General features: G+C 39.6%; 1 protein-coding gene and 1 non-coding gene across 4 annotated transcripts in view; both read left to right on the top strand.

Moving 5' to 3' along the window:
• Nucleotides 1-20,236, top strand: part of Pli (E3 ubiquitin-protein ligase pellino) — a 37,380-nt gene extending 17,144 nt beyond the window's left edge. For all 3 annotated transcript variants that reach the window (XM_017153289.3, XM_070216231.1, XM_070216230.1), the window contains exons 3-10: nt 14,653-14,745; nt 17,188-17,419; nt 17,724-17,915; nt 17,983-18,171; nt 18,227-18,325; nt 18,384-18,537; nt 18,604-18,781; nt 18,855-20,236. In XM_017153289.3, the coding sequence (XP_017008778.2) occupies nt 14,653-14,745; nt 17,188-17,419; nt 17,724-17,915; nt 17,983-18,171; nt 18,227-18,325; nt 18,384-18,537; nt 18,604-18,781; nt 18,855-18,981 (1,264 nt within the window). In that variant the 3' untranslated portion in view covers nt 18,982-20,236. The remainder of the gene's footprint in view (nt 1-14,652; nt 14,746-17,187; nt 17,420-17,723; nt 17,916-17,982; nt 18,172-18,226; nt 18,326-18,383; nt 18,538-18,603; nt 18,782-18,854) is intronic.
• Nucleotides 20,237-21,009: 773 nt separating this feature from the next.
• LOC123003369 (U1 spliceosomal RNA) lies at nt 21,010-21,174 on the top strand. Its single transcript, XR_006412572.1, has one exon. It is a non-coding gene; the product is annotated as a U1 spliceosomal RNA (small nuclear RNA).
• The last annotated feature ends 337 nt before the right edge of the window (nt 21,175-21,511 follow it).

The following is a 21,511-nucleotide window of genomic DNA, read 5'->3' as shown; positions in this document are numbered from 1 at the left end:
TTAATGTTTGCTTAGTAATATTTTGTGAAATCATAAGACAATCCACAACAAAATACACCTAAGCTTCTTAAACTGAATATTACCATTTTCATGGAGGTGGAAATTACCATTGCCATTTGTGCGATTATTTGGGTTAACCGGTTAGCCTTGACAATAATGTGCGAAGGTCGAAATCTTATGGCTTTGCAGCGGTATTTTCGTTTAGTAATATCTCACTTCCGTTGATAAGATCCTATCCTATGTACGTGTTGTGCTGCAACGGAAACGGAGTAGAAACCCACCCAAAATTTTACAACTTTGCGAACGGAACTTAACGCAGTGTGTGTGTGCATAGCGTTCATAAATATATACTTACTTTTTACACATGGGCCAGTAAGCACGACTGGAGGCTATAAAAGTTTTGCGCCAATATCCGTTCCAAATTGTTTCCACCAAGAGCAAACGAAAAAAGAAAGGGGTAAAACGGGGAAAAACTAAAATTGAAAGTGCGCCATGGTAAATTTGACTAATGTGGTTTTTTCCTGTAATACACACTCTCTGATGGATAACCTTTGGGCACTCACTCAACGTAATCGAATCGACAAATTCTTGACATTTCGTAAATCAGATGGAGTTTTGTGTGGGCGAAACTTGGCTTGGGTCCTCAGCCACCCCCTCGGAAACTTGGAAACTAGAACGGAACCGAGCAGCGTTTGTAGCATTAGCAAAATTGAAATAACAACAGCAGCAACCTAACATATAGTATTTGGTTTGGAATGGTAGGATATGGTATGCACATACATATACGCCAAACAAGGGCATCCCCCGAATTTGGGTCGTGGTCGTCCCATCAAAAAGGGAGGCAACGAACATTTCTCAACAATTAAATTTCTGCTCTGCCGCTCAGCGAGAGTTGCCCTTTGACATTTGCATTTGGCTTGGGGATCTGGGATATGGAGAGATGTCAAAGTGGGGCAGCTATTTTGGCATTAACCCAGCATTTAACGATTAACGGTTCCGACAGCTCGAAAAGCCATTTCTCACATGTCGCTCAAAAATAAGCCACACTTGTGATGATATAAGCCCGGCATAATTTACAATGGAAAAAATAAAGTTTAAAAAAATTATCTTCTTAAAATTACTAGGTAATAACCTAATTTGAAAGTAAATTTAAAACTCACGATGTCAAAATAATTCAAATCCCGATCGGTTAGCCTGACAGTTGACTGCACAGTTGCGTTGCTGAGCTCGGGATCTCTCGACATGGTAACAGAAATAAGCCAGCTTAGGAGGCACACAGAGTGTCTAAGAGGCAAGAAACCAGACGACAAATGCCACAGAACACGTAATGATGATAAACGCGGGATGCAAGAAGTGGCCAAGTGGGGGTGGAGGTGGAGGAACCACTGCAGGCAGAAGTGGGTAGAGTGGGTGGGATGGGGGGTACTGGGCGGTTGGGGGCCTGTTCTTTAACCCATACAGCTCGGTGACATAATCGGCACAGTTGGCTTGGCAACAACTGTTTTGCCAGCGCTGGTTGTTACAAAACACAGCTAGCTGTATGTAGGGGCTTCTCGAGGGGCAATGTGGGCGTTATGGGTTCTAGAGGGGGAAATGGGAGGGAAAAAGGTGAAAGGTTCTGGGCTCCCAGCACTTGATATTAAAATAAACATATACTTTAGCTATACCGAAAGTCTCGCTGTTGCTTGTGCGTTGCGGACTTCCGATGACGAATGGTAGATTTTCTCAATTTACCTTGACTGGGCGTATTTTTGAGAAAATTGTACCTTTCTTACAAGGAGTCGCCTGGCAACGATTCCCAATTAATTATTTGCATAGCGCATTACCATTACCGAGAAATGCGAGCGACAGCCATAATTGGAATAGGAACGCATTAAATATGATTCAGCCAACTTGACGGTTAATTTGTGTATAAAGAACCTACCATGTCGATAGGGGCAATCAGCGTAATGATGCTTTTCCCGGGCAATCGATAGCCCTTGATTGGATCTTGTATAATTCGTCGGAGGTAACGGAAGTTACAGTGGTAACCATAGGTATACCCATTGGCCATAGCCAGCAATTCAGCAATCAATATTCACGCATACTTGCTTATTTTTCCCCAACCTTTTTTGGGGGGAATCGGAGTAGATTGGAGGTCATGCCGTGTCTGACCCAAAACTGCACGTTTTCTGTTTGCTTTTTGGTCTGTGACCTTTGACATCTGACTGCCCTGGCAAATCTAGTTGAGCCGGGTTGATTGACATAATTCCCTTCGACCGCCTTGATTTGGTTTTGAATTTTGGATATGGATTCCCTTGTCGCATATCGATTTCGTCTAAATGTCAATCGAACTCTGCTAAATGTCATTGAACCGCTGGCGCTGATCGGGGGGCGTAAGCTTCGCCCGTGGGCGTGGTCGGTCGGGCTCTCTTGCCTTGGCCATTTTATGGCTTCATTTCAATTTGGCATTAATTGGTGAATGTTCATTGTTGCTGTTGTTGCGCCTGCATTTTCATAGTTTCGCCTGCGGCCGGCAATCAACAAGCAGCTGGCATCTCTCCCGCTCTCTTCCTTTTTCTTTACACATGGAGAAAAACTCATTTTAAAGTTACATAATGTTACATGGTCAGAAAAGGGGGAAGCCAAAACAAGATTCTTTAAGTCCCCAAATATTCGAAAAAACAATACCATTTCTCACTTTAAATGAAAAAAAAAACTTTAAAATCCTAAATAAAACTACATAATTTAATTATATAAATACAAACAATAAATTTCCTGAAGGGAGTTTTTTATTTTTATAAATTTTTTTTATGAATGAGTGATAAATAAATATTTTTGTTTATTTTTTTTTTTATTTTACTGAAAAGTGGTTTATAATCTCCTTTAAAAAAAACTTTAAAAATCCAAATTTTAATGTAATATTATTAGTTTTCTTTGGTTGACCCTTGAACCTACTTTATAGTATTTAGAATCCTAACGAAATACATCTGTTTCTTAAGGTGTACTTTTCGATTGGTTATTTTTCCCCAGGTGTACTACCTTATTTTCCTTTTGCTCCTCCTGCCCTCCAACTCGCCATCTCCCATGCTCCACTGAGTCGCCTGTGTCTGCGTTTCGGCCATGCAGATTGTTGCTGGCTGGAACATTTTCAATGCATAATCAACAATAACAACAACAGCAACAACAACAACATATCGCTACGTGACGAATTACGTGCAAAATTGCTACCCAACAGCAACATCGTCGATCCAAAAGTGTTGCCCTTTGTGCAGCTGCTGTTGCCGCTGCCATGACGTTTCACAGCTTTTTATTATTTTTATTTTTATTTTATTTTGCGATTCTGGTTGGTTACTAACTCAAAGACTCTTTTCTAATGCGCAAAAACATTCGTATTCTCTTTGAGCTCGTCAAAGTCTGGATCACCATCACCACTTGGAGTGTCACGTACATCATGTCGAAAATTTTATTGATCCCCCAGCTTTTGGATTTTAATTCTCAGCTGGTAGTTTTTTGTATGGGAGTAGGTATAAAGAATCTTTTTTTCTTTTTGCGGTACGCACAGGGCATAATTTTTGAATCAAATTGCAATTTTCGTGGCTGCCAGAAGAAGATCGGCGAGGTAACTCCCCATATTTTCGGACCGACTGACTGGTTGTTGCGCTTGCAGGTGAAATTGTGTGCAGCGTAACATATTATTAAATTGCCTTGATTATGGCCACAGAGCCATCGCTCGCGGAGCTTCGGACCTGGCCGGGCTGTGGCCAGAAAGAAATAGCCAATTTGAGGCCGCCCGAGTATTTCCTGTCGTGTTCCTCTCCGCTGACCGGCAATTAAAGTGTGTAAACATGGCCGACTGAGCCAACTTAGCTGGCCAAAAGCGAACTAAATCGACTGTCAGAGTGGCAGCAAACGTCTGCTGATCATAAATCTTAGAGTGCTGCCAAAAATAGAGTCATTCTTTGAGGGGATCCGAATTGAATGGACTCGATTCGTTTCGATTCGATCCGATCCGATTCGATCGGATGGATGGATGAATGCATGAGTGCCCGGGCTAGTTCGGCAGCAGAACAGGAACGAAAAGAACGATAAAGACCAAAAATAAACCCGCCACACACATGCAGCAGACAACAAAGAAATCGGCGGCTAAGAAGGGGCCTCAAAAAAGGGGAGGCACTGCATTCGAAAGAATAGGATTGCTATTTTTGTAGCACCGATTGAGAAATACTCTGGAACAGGCCAGAAGTTCATAGGATTTCGGTAATTAAAGGTGTTTGATGTCTTACGGAAAAGGGAAATAGAGTTTCGAGAGTACGTTTATAAACTCATTATAAAGTGGTGATACGAAAGTATATATTATTTTTACAGCTGGAGTATTTTCCTGCTATCACAGAAATATAATTCCACAGTGGTAATCCCCTTATAGCTAACCTCGTATGTGAACATTTTAGTTCTATTAGAGGGGCTCTTTCATTTCCACCATTCGCAGGATTACCTTATCGGTGCTATCGCCTATTTGTAATGCCACAAAGTAAGGGTATCGAGAGGGTTTTGCCGCTCTAATGATTGATCTACGATTAGTTGAGCAAATGGAGGTTCTTCAAATGCCCTCTGGAGTGGGGCATTTCGGGTTGAAACCGAACCGAACTGAGCCATTTATATGGGTCAATAGACTGACGATCGATTGATAATGGCTTGTCAGATAATTGCTGTGCCAGTTCTACCCTTTTTCAATATACTTCACTTGGCTTGACTTTCCGTCATAAATCGAATTTATAATTGGGTTCTCCTATTGGGTTTCTTCACCAACTTAACGAAATTGAGGCAAGCTTTCATGTAGCTCTATTTATTGTTATAAAATACGCGTTAGTTTGACTTAGTTTTTATTATTTCCTTGCTTTTAGTCGATGTGTTTATTATGTCATAACGATTTTAGTCACGCATCTGTGTCGACAATTTTCATAACTTTTCCTTCATTGTTTTCTTTTTGTTTTGTTTTCTTTAGCTTTGTTTCTGCTGCGTTTGTTTTCGCACCTGCAATTTAACGCTTAGGGTTTTCTTCACTTGTTTCTTGCTTTTCATTTGGCCAAATTATGTCACTTTTTGTTTAAATGTTTATTTAAACAGCGCCAAAAAGTTTCAATTTCCGTTTGCTCATTAGGCCCGGGCGTGCTGTTGGTTTTGGGCCGTTTCGAAGCATTTGAGAGGGGAATGCGGAGGAGGAGGGCCCACATAATTAAGCGCTTTCCGACCAACTACGGGCCGCCAGAGGAGCCGCCTACACGCAGCGGTAGAAATAGCTTAATGCCCCATCAAACTAGCTGCGATTTCGATTCGCATTTGAGCCTGCACATGCAAATACCCTGGAATGTTAGCAAAAACAAAAGGTGTGATGGTTTGATCATTAGGATCAGACATAAAGAAGATTAAAAGTATTGACTAATTTATTTAGTTATCTTTTCTGTATTTTACTTCCTAACTCCATTATCTTTCTTATTTGCATACTTAGGGTATTTACTAGTCTTGTACTTGTTCTATTATTATTACTCGTTTTCTCTTTGCGCTTGATTTATTCATCCCTTCTATTATTTTTTGGGTGCTAATGAGTTTAACAACCTGCGGCCATTTATGACGAGAAATTTGAAAATGGATGTTGGAAATGTGCCGGGAATACCGAGCAATGGTTTAGTCATCGAAAAGAAGATGAATCAGCTTTCCGTCCTAAAGAAACTCATTGGTTTTAATTCGAAAAGCTTGAGAAATATTATTTTATTATCGTTTAAGTTCACTTGCCTTTCTTTCCCAGACGGAGTGTTATCAAAATATCAATGTGTTATCTCAAAAAACAAGTAAGAAAAAATGCATAGAAACATTTGAACCCATGACATCATATAAACAGAGCTAAAAGAGTAGATGATGGAATTATTATAGCATATGCAGTACTTCAGGGTTTTTTTTTTTGCTGACCGTTCCCAGATCCATTTAGGGGGCAGAATAATTAAAAGCCATCTATTGAGGAAACTGCGGAGATGATGAAGTTTGCGATGATGATGGGTGAATGGTTTCCGAAGCCGAGCCGGCAAATATCATTTCTATTGGACCTCTCATTCTCCACTGTTTATTTCTTCTATCTGTAAGCTTGTCATTAGTGCCATAATCACGCATACAGGCAGAAAAAAGTCGTGCCCAGCTCAACCCAGCACTTGTTTATTAAAATTGCTGAAAGCAACGCGAGCGATAATGACGTTTTGGTCGTAAAAAGCTAGAAATTAGCATATTCATGCTTTCATTAAGATGACAAACTGCAGGCGGCGATGGGAGCAGCTCGGCTTTTTATGTTACTGGTGCATCTAGCCAACCCAGCCATCTTCGAACCCCGAAGGGAGACAAAACAATGCTCCAAATCGGCACAGACAAAGCGACTACAGAAATAGAAACACTCCACCAATGAAAAGCGAAACTATTAGCACGGAAATGGAAAATGTTTCTCCATCTTGGCTCCGCGTGGTTTTATTTTTAGCCAAAAAAGCGAGGAGAAAAGAAGCAGGAACGGAGGGTGAAAACTAAACCGTCAGTCGGCGAAGGAAAATCCATAAACTTAGGAACATAATGTGGCCAAAGCTTAAGGAAATCCAGCCACGCAATGATCAAAGAGGTCCGAAAATACTCTTCCCGGCTAATGGAAGCTTTAACCTATGGCAACTATGGGCTACCAGTAAATAAATAAAAAATAACATTTTTTTATCACTTTTTATCAACTTAAAATAAAGATAAGATATTTACCTAGACATTCTGACTGGCAAAAAATATACAAGTAATACATAATGGCATATTTATATAAATTTCACTTGGCGACACCAATTTCGGAAATATTCAGCATACCTCTTCTGCGGTCTGAGTAGAGTCTTTAAAAAAACGTGCTCAAGAGCAGCTCCGACGTTTGCTTTTGGCAAGTAAACTAAATACGCTTTTTTCCTCTCCCTGGCCCTCTGTTTGTTTGTTTAATTTTAGCCAGCTTGGTTTTGGTCGCCTCGGCGCTGGAGTAGTGCAAATTTGTTTGCCAAAAAAGCAGCTGGGAAAGGCAAACCAAAAGCAGAAAAATATTGTTCGAGACGTGCCGCTGCATAGGCAAACAAAAAAGCTGGCAAGATCAGGGAGCAGCGTTGTAAAAAAAGTATAACTTCCATTGTTCAATTTAGACAAATGTTTTGTAAAAAAAATACAAAACTATACCGGCGACACCAAACAAGCTTTAAATGAAATTTCTGCTGATTATGTAACCAACTAAAAGAGAGTGAGAGACAAAGAAAGAGCTATCTTTGTTGGTGTTCAGCTGGTTGTTTAAAGAAAAGTTGTTAAGAAATTGACAGGCGGCGATTTGCATAAATGGAATTAGTGAGCCGCCGCTAACAAAGCTTAAAAAACACAGCCCAGACCCAGAAACTTTTTGACCCTGTCAGCCGATGGCAATAATTTGTATCTCAAAGATACGAAATTGAGGGAGTTATTAGTTGGAAATGTATTCGAAATTATAGTTTATAATGTCTTCCTGTGCTGGCACTAGTTTGTATACCATGGATTATTTGTTGATAAAGAACATGATTATATTATGCCCAAGTATATACATTTTCCTCGCCTTGCTCTTTTTTATGCTCTGCAATTTTGAGGTTCTCTTCTGGCCATTCTTTGTGCTTGAATTTCGCTGGCAAAACGAGTTTTTTTCGTGAATGTTTTTTGAAGTTGTCTCAATGAGAGTTTCATTCTTGAAATGCAAACAGCTGTGTGGCAGAGACATGTGCACAGATACAGATACGGATATGGATGGAGATACAGATACAGAGATACAGTGATACAGAGGCAAGCACTCAGATACAGATACATCCACGGCATGTGAATGGGCATGGGAAGCATGAGAAGAGCCCGGCATTTCGCCCATCAGCAACCCAGGCAAAGACCGCAAATTTAACCATAAAATATGGTAACAAAACACCTGCTCTTGCCTGCAAAAAAGTGTCGTCTGTCCGCCCTTCTCACCTGAGTCTCTGTGTGTTTCTGCTGCCATTGTATTCTCTTCCTCCCCCCTTGTTTATTGTTTAATCTGCCATTGCACTTTGCTGGTCTTTGCATTTATTTGGCATGACAGCCGAGGGGCGACACTGCAGTTTGAATATTCTACTGCTACTTCTACTTCTACTTCACCCTGCTCAAATTTCAAATGCTACGAATAAACAAGAAGTGGAACTATCTATTCTTGTGCGCTTCAACTATATTTCTCCACTGTCGCCGCATGTAAATAGAGCCCCATCCTCTGCTGCTGTTGACAGGCAAACTCAAAGATTTATGAAAGTTATAAATATAGTGAACCAAGTCTCCCGTTGCCACCGAATCTGGAGCAAACGAAGAAGCAGATGCAGCTGCCATTTGTGCCTGAGAACAGCCAACCGAATTTGATCGAAAACTTTGCCCACAGAATGTTACTTTAAAGTTTTGCTATCGTTGTCGCATTGACTTATGGCTTTACTTTCCTGCTTAACCAGAATACTACAAATTGAGGGGGATGTATTATGGTAATGTCGTCTTTACGCAATATAATCCAAGTTGCATCATGGAAACTGACTGGTTTTGTAAATATATCTTATTATTATACCCTTGCAGAGGGTATCACTATGGACGGCAGTCCATGTAGTGACGAAGCGCACCAGGAGAGTGTGCGAAGGCGACTACTATTATATAGCCGCAAAATTGAAAATCTGCTGTGATAGTCCGATCGTAATGAGTAATACACCAATCGAAAGGTATTGCAATAACTTAAAGGATTGCATACCAAGACTTTAAGAAAATCAATTGGCTTGGGAGAGAGAGCGGTGAAAGTGAAAAAATGAAAATTTCGAAATTTGGAGCTGTTGGGGCCGGTGGGGATAAATGCCCCCTCGCAATGTTTTAGTTGTATTCCTTTTGAAAATACCCGTCGAATGAGGGGTCATTTGTCAAAATCCGACGCTCCGTTCAAAAGTTATAGCCAAAATAAGATTTCCTTCTTCTTCCCAAAATGAAAATTTAATTCTGTTTGTCAGTTTGTCAGTTTGTCAGTTTGTCAGTTTGTCAGTTTGTCCAAAACATGTTTCTTAAGTTTTGAAAATTTAATATGACGTTCATCCCATCGATATAAAAAACTTTTGTTCTACCACTTTTGGAAAAACTCGCTAGTTTAGCGGGAAAACAGCTATAAATAGCTAAAATTCGGAAAACCGTAACTTCTATACTACTAAAGCTACAGACTTGTGCTGCATCTTGTTTGAAAGGTATTTTTAAAAGCTATAAACGCTTTCTATATGCAATTTGTGTAAATGTAATAATTAAAAAGATATGAACAAAAGACAATTTTTTAAAACTTTTTTTTTAGCTTTTTTTTTTTTTTCTCAAAAACGGCTCTAACGATTTTCTTGAAAACTTTAAACTGTATAGCCCTTGAGATTCCTTAAATTTTGGTATATAACACATTACTGTAAAAAGTCACGTTTAAAAGTTATTTTTATACGAAAACAGCCACTTTTGCCAGCTCGAACAACTAAAGCTTCCTGAGTATTGAATTTTGTGTGAGGGTATCCGAACTGTATTTTAGGGTCATGGAATCAGTAAATTTGCACTTAAGAGTTCCATATAGGAATCTTTTGTTCTACGACTTTTGGAAAAAGCCGCTACTTTAGCGGGAAAAAAGCTAAAAATGGCTAAATTTCGTTAGTTTGTAAGTTCTACACTACTAAAGGTACAGACATGTGCCATACCTCGTTTAAAAGGTATTTTGAAATACTTTTTAACTTAATTTGTTTAAATACAATGGCTTACAAATTATGATTGACCAATTTAAATTTAAATGTATATATTAGCTCCTATGAGAGCAAATGTAAACAAACAAAAACTTCTGATATCAAATAAAAACACCTCTTAACGAGGTAAAAAACTAGTGACGACCGCACCTTCAACATACAAAAGTTCTGATATCAACATTTGTGACGAAAAATTATTACACTCGTCATTAAATAGACTTTCTAATATTTTTTTATTCGGCACGCTGCAATAGAAAATGCCTGTGAAGGGAAAAAGGCTGGAATAGTCTGCTAGGGCGGGCCGAATGAGAAAAGATTAGAAAGTCTATTTAATGACGAGTGTAATAATTTTTCGTCACAAATGTTGATATCAGAACTTTTGTATGTTGAAGGTGCGGTCGTCACTAGTTTTTTACCTCGTTAAGAGGTGTTTTTATTTGATTATGATTTCAGTCAAAAGTTTGCAACGCAGTGAAGGAGACATTTCCGACCCCATAAAGTATATATATTCTTGATCAGCATCACAAGACGAGTCGATCTAGCCATGTCCGTCTGTCCGTCTGTCCGTCCGTCTGTCCGTCCGTCTGTCCGTCCGTCTGTCCGTCCGTTTCTACGCAAACTAGTCTCTCAGTTTTAAAGCTACCGGGATGAAACTTTCGTAAAAGTCGTATTTCTATTGCAGGTAGTATATATGTCGGAACCAACCGGATCGGACAACTATATCTTATAGCTCCCATAGAAAGGATCAAAAAAAAAAAAACGTAAAAAAATTCTAGCTCCGGTGTTTTTTAAAATTTTACCTTCTACTCTTGGGAATATTTTTTTTTATATATTTCTGAATTTCGGTTTTTTTGTTTTTTAAATCGGATCACTATATCATATAGCTGCCATAGGAACGGTCGAAAAATTAAATGAAAATTAATGGGAAAAAAATTATATCTTTGTTGGTTTTTATTACATTCCCTTCTACTCTGGGATATGACTATTTTGAAATATTTCCGAATTTCGATTTTAATTTTTAAAAGATCGAACTACTATATCATATAGCTGTGATAGAAACGATCGAAAAATTAATGTGAAATAATAAGAAATTTAACATTTTTGCGATTTGTAAATTAATAGAATGATCTGCAAGGGTATATAAGCTTCGGCTTGCCGAAGCTAGCTTCCTTTCTTGTTTCAATATATATTTTTTGGCTTGTTAAAATTTCATTTATTTTTAAATTTAATCATTTTAAACAACGATAAAAAATCTTAATAGGAAACAACTTCATATTAAAAATGTATTGGGAATTCCTTAAGAGCTTATATATTCCCTAACTAAGTCAAGAACTTTTATTCTCCCTCTCCACAATTGATTTCTGTGTTTCCATGCCAGCTGACCTTTCGCTTGTTGCTCTTCACACATTAGACCCTGTCATCCGCAGACACACCACCCCCTATAAACTCAATTAGAGGTGCAGCGAGACGCTAAAAGCCTTGCGAGACCTCATTTTGCGGCAGGGGGCTCAGGTGGGCGAGCTAATCAAATGAATGCAGCGAATACGTGGGTTACTTTGGTGTAATAATCAAATTAATTTGCATAAGCGGCGACCCCGTGACATTAAACCGTTGTGGTTGCCCTGGTGGCCGTTTCTATGGTCTGTGTGCCTATGGTCGCCCTGATTTCACAGCCCTATTGGGTATACCCTTGATGGTAAATGGTTGATGGTCGTTGGTGGGTCCTGCTGCAGGTTTCAGCATTTTGCATTTAGCATTTTTAACATGCAATCGAGCGGGGGGAAGTGTTTGCCCTTTGCGTTAGTTTGAAAATTTATTGTAATGCGATTGTGTCGGCCAACTATGGAGCGGTCTGTTGTGGGTCTCGTTCTGGGCCGGTTGCACGCAAGGCAAACGAGCGAAAATCGATGCTAGAGAGCACTGTCATGCAACGGGGAGGTACCTATGTACCCATAATGAAATACACTTTTACGCCCATTTCCCCACAAATACCAGAGGCAGTTCTACACTCGCAATAATGACAGATCACCCCAAATATTTCACAGAAAAATATATAACATCTATTATACCTAAGAACTTTTAAATATTCAATATTTATTCATCATAAATTGACAATGCCAACTCGCCTAATATTTCGGAGAAAAATCTATTAAATCCATTTTTTCTAAGAATTTTTAAATATTTACGTTTTTACTTAGAACCTTTTGTCATAAAATGAATATAATAGCTCCCCTTATGTATCAGAAAAAAATCAATTGATTTAGAACTATATTTTCTATTTAATTTGGGATTAATTTAGGATTAGAACTATTCCTGCTAAGACTCAGATTATTTTTTTTTTCACATATTAAAAGACACTATTTTTTCCGAGTGCAGCGTAAACCTAAACACACAGACACGAAAATTGATTTCCCTAAACAACAGCAAAAGTACAAAACCGAAGCCGGCACCACAGATACAAGTGCAAACACGAATACCAGCACAAACACTGGGGTCGCGCCATCAAAGATATCGTATCTCATGGATGCCCCTTTTTAGTATCTGTGAGTAACTCCATGTGTAAGTGAATTTTTTTATAGCGCACCATGTTTTCAATGTATTTCTTTTTTTGCCAGCTTTTTTGGTTGGCCTGTCGTAATGTGCTTGGTTTAGTTTTGAAATTGAAATGTATGCAAATAGTGGCATGTTGGCTTTGAAAATCGATAAATTCTTTGATGGCAGAGAGCACAGCTGATTGCATGTGAAATAGTCACGCAGAGAATGGGACATGGGGGTTGTGAAACCCTCAAAACTCCTATATCAAATAATCAAGATTTATGCGATTTGTTAATGAATTCTCTCAGCCAGACCCTTTGGGGAATGGTACTTCGGAATGGAAAATGTTTCAATTGAATGTTGTGCAATATGATGGCCTTAGATGGCGGGGATTCCGGAACCAGCCTTATGGCTACACGCATATTGTGTAAATATTTACCCCGATTCCAATTTTGATCACATCTCGAATTTTTGTTTGCCTTTGTTTTCCCTCAACTTGGTTTGTTAATTGAATTCAATTTAGACAGCAGTCAAATGACAAACTTTCATTATTATTGATCATGCTAGGCTTAATCAATTTAACCCAGTTTATTCTGTGATGCTGCTGCCGGGTGGGTGGTCCCATTGTCGGGGGGTGAATGGGGGAATAATTAATGCCGGCTGCGGCAAGTAATGAATATTATCATTACTGTGAGAAATGCTGTGATGTTAGCTGAAAGTTCCTTGACATCAAACCTGTTGATTGCCTATTAATTTAGGGTTTAATGAGTTTGGATATTTAGTAGGTAATAATAAGAATATAAAGTGTTCTTTAAACTCTGAGTTCCCATACATTTTCAAGGTTTAAAGACTACTTTAAATTTAGCATGCGGACGAGAATAAAGGTCTCAAAAGGTTAATCTGTTTTAATTTCTTTTAATATTTACTTCGATTTTTCCTAAGGTTTTTGGGCTAGGAACAGTCTAGGATGCTAAAAATGTATTCAATATTATTATATGCAAAAGTAATTCCTTTAACTTCATATTATTCTCATTCAAGTTAACTAACTTTAAGGCTCCGAATGTTGACGGCTTGCTGTCCAGGGCTTATAGACAGGACTGTACGTCAAGTCAGATATGTCTGTACATATCTAAACAAAGTTGCAGCGCTAATTTGAAGCCAGCAAACAGAGAGTCAGACAGGGCGAGAGTGATGAGCATTTGCCATTTCACCTTGGTGTGCACCACCCACCCTTTGGTGGGTGACCACCCCCCCGCCCCACCGCCCCCTGAAATTCTGTCTGCACTGCACAATTTCAAGAGTCACACCCACCGCCCGCCCTGTCCAACCCCCTATCCGCCCCATTCAGCCCACACAAAAGGGGAGCAAGTTTAAATGCAACGAGCAAAAATCAATGCAACCCCAGAGCAGCCCCATGCAACCCCTTCGCACCCCTTTGCACCCCCTTCGGCACCTCTTTCCGCAGAGTACATTAAAAAAATCCATTTGCCATGCTTGTGAGTGGGCGTGGACCGGCGCCATGCTGGTTTATTAGATTGCCGTAAATAAGTTTATGATGTGCCCGAAAAAAACCACGACGAAACTTGTATTTAGATGTAATAAAAATAAAACAGGGCCAACATCCATGCTAATGAGAAAGTCGTTATTGGACGCAATTTTCCACTAATTTGGGATATAATTAACCCTCTAATTATGCGATTACCTACAAGTTGTAACATGAGGCAGGATAGAAGGTGGCACATTCCTAAGACTTCCAAGGGAAAACTAATCACACTGGGAGAAAAATATACATAAAATAAAATTCTTATGATATAAAAGAAAATAAATATTTATTATTTCACTGTGAAATAAATAATGAATAAATTTAAATTTCATTTGAATTTATCAGAATGTATATCTTGGTGCTACAGAGTTTTTCCTAGTGCACTGCAGCGGAGACAGAGCGGAGCCATTTCCTCATTTGAAATTCTAGAAAGCCAAGAAGTTGCAGAGAAATATATATAAGTAACATATATATAGAATGAAAAAGGGTGCCAGTGAGATGTTGGAAATGAGCAATTTCTTTGGCATTTACTTTGAAATTGTTTTGCTTTAGTTTTGTGCAGCCGTTTTCCTTTTTGTTTTGTCCCCCTTTTGCTTCTAAGAAAACTTTTCCCTTATTGTTTTCCTTTTCTTGCATAACATAATGGCCTAGCAGTTGTAGCAGTTTCCAGGCTTTGTGTAAATTACCAAACAAAAAATGAAAACCATAACCATGTGCAATTCCATTAAATATTTAATATTCAATCCCATTTTCCATTTTCACTTGCAGCACCGACGGCACTGAATCTCCCATTCTGGCTGAAGACGGTGGCGATGGTCATGACAAACCGCGATTGCGCTACGGGGAACTAGTGATACTCGGGTAAGTCCATAGGAAATAATAGTATAAATAATACTAAGGAAATACTTAGGGTAAAGCACTTTGTTTGGACGCTTTTATAAGCCAGAGCTTACCACTTGTCAAGTGCTGAGATGAGCACTTCAAGTCTTAGAGTTCTTTGTTCGTTGATTTCAAGCATTTCACTTGAGGAGGTTTACAATAAAACAAAAGCTAGGTCAATAAAATACTGTTTTCAATTAAGATAATTCAGTTTTAGCACAATTGCCATATGGTTACAGAATTTACTTTCGCTTTAATTATGTACTTGAAAGAGTTTACATGAGAAAAGATAAGATAAATAACTGAAATGCTTTAATTTTATTATAGAGGTTAAATAGATGTCTCAGATCGTTTATTAATCGTATAATCTACCCATTCTTAACGCTTCGAATCAGTTGTAACATTTTCGAATTATGTCACTTTGCGGATTAAAATCTAAGCGGCTTAAACGGATTACCTACTTAGCGATTCAAAGATCAAAGATTGCCTAACCAGTTACATTCGACACCACACCATCCGAACAGATTTTTCTGAAATCTATTATCGCTCCTCATGGATTCATAAATTAAGATTCACTGCACTTTTATGGGATCTTCAACCGAACCGCGCGCAGACCCACCGATACCGATTCCGATTCCAGCCATAAACCCAATCAGTCAAACGCAGCTCCACTCGGCCGCTTACAGAGGTTTAAGTGCTGTAAACATTCAGCTAGGCTAGCCGCATAAATTTGATCCACGCAGCGGTCCGCCGGCGGAGATTGATGATTCTGGCCAGCAGCTGGGACGGATGATTGTAAATCTTGATGGTCGACTGGACAGACGGGACAGTCTGGGCCGGGCCGAAAGCAAAGCGCTTGACATTGTGCTGATTGGCAGCGCTTTGCCGCTGACTCACAGCCAAAGTGCGACTCACAGACTCCTCCAGACTTCAGACTTGAGTCATTAGCCGAAAGCGTTGCGAGTTAAAGCTGCAGTCTCTCTGTTCTTTATGTCCCAGTTGTTGCTGGCATTTGTTATCTTAACACTTTTTAATTGCCCATAGGACAAAGGCATGGGTAGGGAGTAAAATTAAGGGAGCCCAAACCAGACCCTATGTGGTTCTCCATCAATTCTCCATTTATCATGACGACCATGCTGGTCCCCCGAGCAAAATGTGGTCACTCATTGAGGATTCCCCCCTCCATGATATATGATAGACAACCGGACGATGATGGCTGAACAACAACCCACAGGGAAAGAAGCTACAACTCGTACGAACACTTGAATCGTTGTCAGCAAATCTGAAACTCTTAATTGTTGTCATCAAAATAAGACATAACCAATTAACAAACTGAAAAAAGCTACGCTAGCCAAATGTGGGCATAAATAAAAATGAAAAAAAAACAATCTGAATTTCTTAGTTACAAAGTTAAAGGTCAACATGTCCCGAGGGTTCAAACGTGGCTGTAAACATGAATTGAATTTATGTTTTTCATTAGTTTGACGGGTACCAGCCTTCGGTTCTCCGAATTTTACATCACGCACGGAAAGATTATTGTTCTCAGACTGGATCGTTTCATCGGAAAAGATTTTCAAGAATTTCCGAAATTATTTTTTACGACCGACACGGGGGATTGGTATTTTCCGGGATCATTTTTGAACAGTTTGTCAATGAAATCACATAAAATATTATTGACATTTCATGTAAGATCATTAAGTGGAATAAATAGAAGTGTCAGGAAAGATGAGAGAGATTGTGGGACTCAGTTGCTTTTCAAAATTATGTACAAGTTGGTATTTTTGATTTTATAGCTTCATAAATGTATTTTCGTAAATCTTATAATTTAAAGCCATAAATTAAAATTTGAACACTCAATTCAGGAAGACTTATAAAGTTGCTTGTACCCACCCGAAATGCTTGATTTTCAAAGAACTTGTCGCGACATTTGTGGATTTGATTGATGTTAAAATATAATTATATAGCCCCTATGGGAATATGAATGAATCATTCTTTTCCCCAATTCCAGAATATCAGACATCTGCTGTGTATTTTTGTGCCCTTAACAAAGTAAAGAACACTTTCTAGTCATAAACACAATCGACCCAAAGTCAATAGTATATCCATTTGCTAGAACTGACATGCATCGGTAATTACATGGTTTATGGTCTTGCTAATGTAGCAAAAAGACCGAAATAACCCGGGGAAAACAAAAGCTAGCCCGCAATTCTTCTGAGTTATCTGTGGGAGGCAGGAAAGTGTGCTGCCCACTAATTGTGTAAACATATTGCCGACTCAGAACTTGACCCACAAAAGCGAACGAATTGTATTTGTTGAGCAATAATCCCGCATGCCAGCTCGGCAGCTCTCTTATCATCTTGCCCCACATCTGTCATCCACCGAATATGTATCTCACACCGAATCGCTCTATCTGTCTCGTTGCAGCTACAATGGTTACTTGCCACAGGGCGATCGCGGTCGGCGACGCTCCAAGTTTGTGCTCCACAAGCGGACGGAGGCGAGCGGCGTCAAGCGGTCCAAGCACTACATCGTCCAGTCGCCACAGACCTCGAAGGCCATTCTGGATGCCAATCAGCATTCAATCTCGTACACACTCTCACGCAACCAGGCGGTAATCGTGGAGTACAAGGAGGACACGGAAACGGACATGTTTCAGGTGAGGCACCCAAAAGAATCCCCAATCCCCAAGAGCTTCGGTTTCACGGCCTGACTTTGATGAATGTTATTTGGCTAATTAGAGCTGTCGGAGGGCCCCGAGAAGGTCAGAAGTCCTTCCTGTTGACTTTTGACTTTAGCTTAGCCACGAGTCGACATTCAATATTTATACCGGCCTGGCAACTAAAGTATCTCCTGAAGTGTAGTGCCAATATTGCCATGATTCGTCATTTATTTGCTCTCTGATAAATTGCCTAATCAGTTTCCCCCCCTAACTAATCACGATGATTGCTCTGATCCGCCAGGTGGGACGCTCCTCGGAGTCACCGATTGACTTTGTGGTGATGGACACGCTGCCGGGCGATAAGAAGGATGCCAAGGTGATGCAGAGCACAATTTCTCGGTTCGCCTGCCGCATTCTGGTCAACCGCTGTGAGCCAGCCAAGGCGAGAATATTCGCTGCCGGCTTCGATTCGAGCAGAAACATATTCCTCGGGGTAAGTTTTTGACCCTTGGGACAATCTCCTGCTGATTCTAATGAGCCACGAACTTGACTTTGAACAGGAGAAGGCCACCAAGTGGCAGGACAATGTGGAAATCGATGGCCTGACCACCAACGGCGTGCTGATTATGCACCCCAAAGGCTCATTCTGTGGCGGCAATGCCAAGTGCGGCCTCTGGCGCGAGTGCTCCGTGGGCGGCGATGTCTTCAGCCTGCGCGAATCGCGTTCGGCCCAGCAGAAGGGTCAACCGGTAGGTTATTTGTCTAGCCCATCTAACAGTTTATTAAAATATTCTATCTATCCAGATCTACGATGAATGCAACATCCTGCAGGATGGCACACTTATTGATCTCTGCGGCGCAACCTTGCTCTGGCGTTCCGCCGAGGGCTTGCAGCATTCGCCGGTGAGTATTTATGGGTTATAGATAGCTAAAATTCCAATTACCCTTTTATTAATTACAGACCAAACACGATTTGGAAAAACTTATCGATGCCATCAACGCCGGTCGTCCACAGTGCCCGGTGGGCCTGAACACGTTGGTCATACCTCGCAAAGTTAACATTGGGGATCAGGTGAACCAGCCTTACGTGTACTTAAACTGCGGCCATGTTCAGGGTAAATGTCTAGAGTCTTAAAGTGGAAAAAGTAATATATAATTCTGCTCGCTTTCCCTCCTGACAGGCCATCACGATTGGGGTCAGGACGAGAACACTGGCGCCCGACGCTGCCCCATGTGCCTGGAACTCGGTCCGGTGGTCACCCTGTGCATGGGCTTGGAACCAGCCTTCTATGTGGACGTGGGCGCCCCGACGTACGCGTTCAATCCATGCGGACACATGGCGACTGAGAAAACTGTCAAGTGAGCGAGTGCAGCCTGGTGTGGCTTATGAAATGACTCTACTAATTGATTGGTTTACCTTCGAACCTTGCAGATACTGGGCCAATGTGGAGATACCGCACGGCACCAACGGATTTCAGGCCGTCTGTCCCTTCTGTGCGACGCCCTTGGACGGAGCGACTGGCTACATAAAGTTAATATTCCAGGATAATCTAGATTAAATATAAATATAATGGATAAACAACTGTATTTACGTCTATATAGATACTGTAGTAATTGAAAGATGTCCAAGTTTCAAGCAGGCATTAAAACTAGGCTTTATTTATTATCATTAATTAACATTTAAATGCAACAGAAGGCGGAAACAATTTCTGAATACTGAATTAAACAAACACAAGAGGAGAACAAATTGAAGCGAAGAAGCCTTTTGTGTTTGTTGTGTCTCTGGCTGCTAGAGTTTTGCACTATTCGATTGCTACTATTTAATTGCTGCATTATGTTTAGCAAATCAATGCGATTAATTACGAAATTAACGAAGGCGCTCCCATCTCCCCATTACACACCCCATTCCCTGATCGAAATTGCATGTTAATGTTTCATGTTTGGTTTCCTCCACTCCACTGTATAATGTAAAAATTATTTGAAATAATGAAAGCAAGGCATAACGAACGAAATCGTAATGATCAGCAGCCATCAACCGTACGAATTAATGGAAATTGCATAATTGTAAAAGTTGAAACCGAATGTAAATCGCAGATATATTTATAGCCCACCACGGGCCAGCCGCATAAATTGTGTATAATTGTAAAAACAAACAAGATTGAAATGTAATCGTTGAACCTAATTATTCGCAATCAATTGCAACTACCCAACATTGCTATGGGTCGGGCAACCAACCCATATGCAGCAACAACATTTACGTATTTCTCACCAAATCTAGAGCTTACATTTAGAAAGAAGAATTATCGAGGAGAACATAACACAATAATAAACAACAAATAAACTTCAGCCAATAAAAACATGGTAAAGCATTATTCTAAATAACAAATAATAATGAAACGAAAAACAAAAAAACACAAACCGTATGAACAACATGTACAGTTTCAAAACTCTGTCAACAAATACGTATAAAAGCGAACTCACGAAATCGAACGCGTATGATAGCATCATACTTACATATGTCTAGATCTATATAGGTTTAAATATATCTGCAGCGATCTATGTATGTTGATATTCATTTTCTGCCCAAATCGCATTATACATTACTAAGTTAGTTAATCTTACACCTTATTATTATACATTACGATTATTTGTATTATTATTTTGTATGCATTAAACACGTTTGTGTGTTCATTAAATGTTGCGCCGCGGTGGGTTAACAAATCACAGCATTGCAAAACAAAAACAAAACAACAAAATAGTTCATAATAAATACAAAATGTAAAATAAAAACTTTCTAGCAATACACATAAACAATTTGTTGAGTATTTATTTCATGAGCGGATCCACGGGTGGGATTTGGCTAATAAAGTTACCTACTTAGGTAAAAAGTAATTGGAAATGTGGTGTAAAAAAGCATGCATAGGAAAAATTAATTATCACTGGAGTGGCGAAGCGCACAAGGATAGTGTGCTAAGGCGACAGCTTTTAATACCTTATCATAAATGCTGAAGATTGATGATAATTCCAATTATTGCTTTCGAGTTTCCAGAAATAGGATCAGGTTAGTTTAAGAATAACAATCATAAGGTTATTATGATCCACAAATGCTAGTTCGTATGAAAAGTCAAAGAAAATGTGGTATAGAAAAGGAATGCAACAACTAATTTGTTCTAAAACATTCTACGATTCGCCACTGATTTGTTTATTGATGAAGTTCTGTTTTTAAATTTTACAACTTTTAGACCTTTAATTGCCAGATCTGACATCACGGTATTCCCCTTTTTTTCTGCTGTTAAATAAATAAATTTCCAGTTGTATATGCTCTTAAATAACTTTACATAAAACTTTAAATCTAAAAAGGTAAAGTCCACAACCAATCATATCTACATTTATTTATTGCTAAAAATAAAGGCAACAACATTCGTTTACCATCAGCTGGCACTGAAACTCGGCCTTCTACTGCGCATGCTAGCACATTTTATAAGGTATACTTAGAGGGGTGAATTATCTCGCCGCACGCTCGTTACAATTCCCAACTGGTTCTAGCTGCTCCGGCATGGAAACCCTGCTGCCGAGCTGCGAAAAGCATACTTACCTGGCGTAGAGGTTAACCGTGATCACGAAGGCGGTTCCTCCGGAGTGAGGCTTGGCCATTGCACCTCGGCTGAGTTGACCTCTGCGATTATTCCTAATGTGAATAACTCGTGCGTGTAATTTTTGGTAGCCGGGAATGGCGTTCGCGCCGTCCCGACATTAATAATAAATTTGAAACAATCTTTGATACTAAATTAAAGTGGTTTTAACTATTTGCAAAGGACACGAGCGGATTATTTTTAGTTGATACTTTGGCATTTCTCCCAGTCATTCCGAATATCATTTTCCTCCCCGCATTGAAATAAAACGAGCGCAGTTGTTTTCGGAAATTTATTTGTAGAATATTTGTTTTGGATTTTTTGTTACACTCCTTGTTTTTCTTCTTGAGAAGCTTATTATTGACATCAATCTTTCAATTCTCTACCATTTATTTGAACTGACCAATTTCATAGCAAGCTATTGTCAATCGGGTTTATTTTTGCGGGATCTGATGCG

The sequence above is a fragment of the Drosophila takahashii genome, chromosome 3R (genome assembly GCF_030179915.1).
Source record: "Drosophila takahashii strain IR98-3 E-12201 chromosome 3R, DtakHiC1v2, whole genome shotgun sequence".
NCBI lineage: Eukaryota > Metazoa > Arthropoda > Insecta > Diptera > Drosophilidae > Drosophila > Drosophila takahashii.
Note: the sequence above shows the minus strand (reverse complement) of the source record. Positions and strands in the feature narration are given on the sequence as shown.